We start from the raw sequence: 5315 nt of genomic DNA, 5'->3' as shown, positions 1-5315 counted from the left end.
AAAGTTCTCGATTAGTGCGGTATTAGTAATTTTTTTATTCCAACTTTTTGTGTTTCCAAAACACAACGAAATGCTTGCACCAAATATTAAAGTCATTGCATTTCAATTATAAATGTATATTTCGAGAGTTTGGACAAAACTTATGTCTCGGAGTTTTGAGATGCTAAAAATATCGAAGCTACGTTAAAAAAAATAAATTTTGGCTCAAAAAATGTATGTTTTTTCTGTTTCGCTTCAAAAACTTTCTGGTCTCAATTCTATATAAACTCTGGTATAAATTAAATGATTTCAATACTCCGCATAGTCCGGCTTCGATCAGTCCGAATTTAGAAAATAAATTAAGCAAAAAAAAGTAAATTCTAAAATATTTAATTATACTCCGATTACACGCTAATTATTTATGCATATCATTTTTCTATAATTAAGAAATATGTTTTTGTTTAATTGCAACTTAACAAGGTTCAATTATTCATGAAACAGAAAAAAACGGTTTAAAAATTAAAGCATTTCCGTTGAACCTGTTCTTCGTGCTTCCTGTTCTGCTTCTTTCTGGGACCTCACGTGGATTTACGGTCAAGTGAGTAATATTTCTTTGATGCGCTACAAAGAGCATTCCTCCAATTATTAATTCCACCCTCTATCTGTAAGAAAATTTCTCAGAGTTATAAAACCAGTAGGTCACTGGTTTTACAACTTTGAGACTTTCGTTTATTTTTTTTTATACATTTGTCTCCTCGTAGACTGCAAGTTTTTCTTAACTGTGTGACATGAATTAACTCAAAATAATAGGTGAAGTAAAAAGTTCTGAGCGTTTTTCGTTACATGGCTTTAGTGAGTCATATCTCACAATGTATAAGTTGCATCTTTAACGCTTTAAAAAACTTCTTTGACAGTTTTGTGTTAAGGGAATCCAATTTGTTAGAGCATTTCAAAATGGAGGTAAAAAAAGAGTGAATTTGATACATTCTTCAGTACCACTACGACCAAGGGGAAAAGCGGAGTAGACATAAAAAAAAGTGTTGCTTATGGACCCAATACAGTATCGAATGCAACAGTAAAGCGTTGGTTCCAAAGCTTTCGTTCTGGTAATATGGACGTCGAAGATGAGACATTTCTCGTCCAATCGTTGATAAAATCATGGAAATCGTCGAGTTGGACCTATATGTGAGCACGTATTCCATTACCCAGGAACTGAAGATTAGCCAGAAAACCGTTTGGACCATTTGCATAAGGCTGGTCTCAAGAAGAAGCTTGATGTATGGGACAAAACGCTCAGAACTTTTTACTTCACCCAATGCATTACCTCGTTAACAGAGAAAGAAATAAAAATTATGATACATTAATTGTATCATCATGGAAATTACACATTTTTAATATAATTAGATTTGAAAAAGAAACAATACTTCTTGCACACATACGAGAATGTTACATGTTACACTCGCGCATTTAACCGCGTTATAAAAAACTCAACATTGGTGCAAATCAGATTGATTCGTAGCATGTTAAGACAAAATAGATTAATTTATATCGCGTTATATAAAAACCGGGTTATAAGAAACTTAGTACAAATTGGATTAATTCGTTACGCATTATAGGAAACTAAGTTAAGTGAAACAAATATATAAGTATAAATAAAGTTGATTTTTTGATGTGTTATATAAAAATTGGATTTCCAAGTTGTGAATTTAACTTTACAGTCAAGACAATAAAAAACAAAGTGAAATATAATGAATGAAACGTGCTATTAACATTCAACGTCATTATCAAATATTAGTGACGTAACTTTGGACTTTGCATATCTTCATATTCATTCTCAACTGTAGTTTTATTTTGTTTCTACCAAAATCTATAAGAAACTAAGCAATTTTGTAACTTTCTTATAAACTTTACACTGCAAATTGTTGATGAATAATTTATATCAATGATAGAAAGTTTAAATTCTTTAACTAAATCCAGTTCCCTTTTAACAACAATTTAACATTATTTTCTGTTCTTTTTGTATTTTCGTCGACCAATCATTTTGAGGTAGATACATCAATTCCTCTTCTTCTGAAGTCACTTCTCTAAGTAGTTTCTCTTCTGAAATGAGAAGTAATGTTTACAATTATTACTTACAATTATCCTTATTTTGGACGATTTGAGACAAAAGAACTTTTCAGTATGCATCAAATGTAATCTGTTTTTGCGTAAGCTGATAACATAGTTCTAATACAATCTAAAATATAAATTTCTGTCCATTCATAAATATGAGTTTTATTTTTATAAATATCTAAACAATGTCATTGTTACTGCGTGTGTAATCTGTTTTTGCGTAAGCTGATAACATAATTCTAATACAATCTAAAATATAAATTTGTGTCCATTCATGAATGAGTTTTATTTTTTATAAATGTCTAATCAATGTCATTGTTACTGCGTGTGCGATCTGTTTCAACTATGAGTTTTGATAAATAAAAACAAGTATTGTTTCTGTATTTACATGAAAATTCCCCAACTAATATTAAAAACTGATGATGCATATTCATAAAAATAAACAACAAAAGAAATTCATTAATTCCAACCGTAAAAATGTAATAGAAAAATTAAAGTTGTATTGTTTAAAATCGCTTTCATAGTTTTTGCTACGTATTATATGGAAATTATTAGATTACTAAAATCGTATTTGTAATAAACTTTAGTTGTTAGATTAAGAATTAAATCTAATTAGTACTAAACACAGTATTCAATTATATAGGTAAAACTTTTAAAGTTTGTGGGAGAAATTATTAAGAAAGATAAAATAAATTTTACAGAAAAATTGATGTTTGTCCAGAGAATCAAAATCCTTCAGTCACTTCAGTTTTCTTTCAATTATATAAGGTTTAAGCTTCAATAATAAGTTGTAAATTAACAGCATATTGAAATTGTATTTTTATGGTATTTTTAGTCGCAATTTCATAAAGTTCACGCATACAATCCTGAACTCGTTGGAAAAGTATTCAGCTTTGAATTGAGGTGGATCATGTAATTATCTTAAAGGGTTGTAGAGAAATTCATGAAAAACGTGAAAACTCGTCGGATTTCAACGAAACAGCGATTTTACCGAAAATCCTATTCACTTTTTTTTTTCCATTTCAACAGCTCGTTGTAGCTCGACGATAGCACGATAGTTTCGTTGGAAAGGTGATATGTATTCAGCTTTAAATTGTGTGTTCGATGATATAATTATCTCGCCAAATTGGATTGAGAATAAAATTAATATACTTGATTTGTATAGAAAAATAGTTAAATAAATGGTTATATTCATATATATTTGAAGCGTTTAATTTTAAAAATAATTATTTCACTTTCGTTTGCTTTAAAATAAACTAGTTTTTGCAAATTAATAAGAAAGTTATTAAGCTTTAATGAGTTGGCGGTTATCGCGTATTAAAAACGTCTGTCGGAATATTCAATAAACAGTCTGCAACCACACGTACGTATGCCTGCTGCAGACTTTTCGACAAATTCTGGTAGATGTTGCCGCTTGTCTTAATTAAAATGCATATAACTCGAAATATAATTAGTATTTTAATTATTAGACTAAAGTAATAACATTTGTTTATTTAAATGAGAAAGGAAATTTATTTTGCGCCTAAAGCACAGGCAACCAAACATACATATACACTTAGATGAAGAAATTGGAAAACAACGTTTGTAATATGCCCAGTATTTCCGTAAAAATGAGCTCCCAGAAGAATGTTATACATGGACGTTGATCTTGGATATACACGGATTAAAATGAGTGCAAGTATTAATTTGTAGGTGCAATGGTGTCTTCATAATTGATTAACAAACTTTGGTATTTCACAAATGAGTTGAGAAAATAACGTCTTCGAAAATGACCTTTATTTTCGTATACACCAACTCTCAGAAGTGTTTTGGACATTAATGTTCGTAAGCTCTTGCTTCTAGAAGAATGTTAAACATGAATGTTCCTCGTAAAATATTTGGGTGGTATTTGACAGATCAATCTTGGGTGCTTTTCTACACATTCTTCGGGGTCGCAAAAACTTTTTATGTCCAAAAGGGGATCGTGGACCAAAAAGTTTGAGAATCACTGCGTTATACTATAAGAACTTTTGTATTTTTATAGGAAGGAGTTTATCATGTTGTACATTTATCTATTTATCAAATTTTTAGAGTAGAATAAAACATTTTTTTTTATATAATCATATGTTTTTATATTGTTTTGATACAATTACTTTAAATATATAAATTGTGTTCAATAAACTAAATCATTTTTTCTCAATTCTAAATTAAAACAATTCAAACTATACAGTGAACTTGCTCACATAATGATTTTTTTGTTGTAGTTGTTTTTAATAAACTCTATTTACAGAAAATGTATTGAATTAATTAATACTTTTAACCATTGGTAACATTGATGGGAATGTTGATTACATTATTGTTGGGGTGCAGATTTGCTGCTTTCCTCGTTACTTGTCTGCTGATTCTGCATTTGCTGTCTGATCTCTCTGTTATCTTGCAGCAGCTTCTGGAGCTGAGAGTAAATATTATCGTTCTTCTGCTCCATGCTGTCTAGGGCTGAATTGAGTGCATCTATTTGACTGTTCAGGGCCTCCAACTCTGTAAAGGGTTGTCAGTGCAATTAAATGTTAATATTGTTGATGGAATATAATGTACCTTCTTGGCTCATGTCCTCCACATCTGAATCGCAGACCTCCGAATCGGAATCCTGGCCCTCATCCATATTTTCCTGCGGTGCGACCTTACCCATAATTTTGTTTATTACAGTTTATTTAAGCGCGACTGATAATGAATGCGATAAGCAGTCGAAATCATATGACTCTGACAGCTTAAAGTGAAGTTGGCTGTAGTTTGAATGAGTCATAAAATGCACTTTTTTTTTAAATGATTGCACAGTAAATTGTTTATTGGATATTTTTTTCGATGGTATAAAATTGGATTTACGAGACGAATCTATTGAATCCGTTAGTAATTATTGTGGCTTTTGTGAAATTGTAATGATAAGATGTCGTTTTTTCGACACCATCAGATAAGATGTCTCAACATCCCATGAACAAATAGGAAAATAACGTCTTAGATGTTACAGAAGAATGTTATAAATGAATGTTGATCTTAAATATACACGGATTAAAATGAGCGCAAATATTAATTTGTAGCTGCAATGATTGCCTCATAATTGATTAACAAACTTTGGTATTTCACAAATGAACTGGGAAAATAACGTCTTCGAAAATGGCCTGTATTTTCGTAAATATGAGCTCCCAGAAGAAAGTTATAAATTCATGTTGATCTTGAATATATACGGA

At 30.3% G+C, this 5315-nt stretch overlaps 1 protein-coding gene across 1 annotated transcript; it reads right to left on the bottom strand.

Moving 5' to 3' along the window:
- Positions 1-4334: 4334 nt before the first annotated feature.
- LOC108556878 (UPF0184 protein AAEL002161) lies at positions 4335-4857 on the bottom strand. The gene is made up of 2 exons (XM_017913164.1): positions 4666-4857; positions 4335-4608 (listed from the first exon to the last, which is right to left on the bottom strand). Exons 1-2 carry the CDS (start codon positions 4757-4759, stop codon positions 4424-4426), a joined length of 279 nt encoding a protein of 92 aa, XP_017768653.1. The 5' UTR covers positions 4760-4857; the 3' UTR covers positions 4335-4423.
- Between the last annotated feature and the right edge of the window lie 458 nt (positions 4858-5315).

The sequence above is a fragment of the Nicrophorus vespilloides genome, unplaced genomic scaffold, assembly GCF_001412225.1.
Source record: "Nicrophorus vespilloides isolate i.1.1-1 unplaced genomic scaffold, Nicve_v1.0, whole genome shotgun sequence".
Classification (NCBI taxonomy): domain Eukaryota; kingdom Metazoa; phylum Arthropoda; class Insecta; order Coleoptera; family Silphidae; genus Nicrophorus; species Nicrophorus vespilloides.
The sequence above is the reverse complement of the archived record's forward strand: the minus strand, read 5'-3'. Positions and strand labels throughout refer to the sequence as shown.

Bases quoted from the DNA above. Each gene is read 5' to 3' on its own strand.
- LOC108556878 (XM_017913164.1), bottom strand. From the start codon at position 4,759: ATGGGTAAGGTCGCACCGCAGGAAAATATGGATGAGGGCCAGGATTCC. The intron at 4,609-4,665 runs GTACATTATATT...AACCCTTTACAG, and splicing joins GGAGGACATGAGCCAAGAAG to AGTTGGAGGCCCTGAACAGT.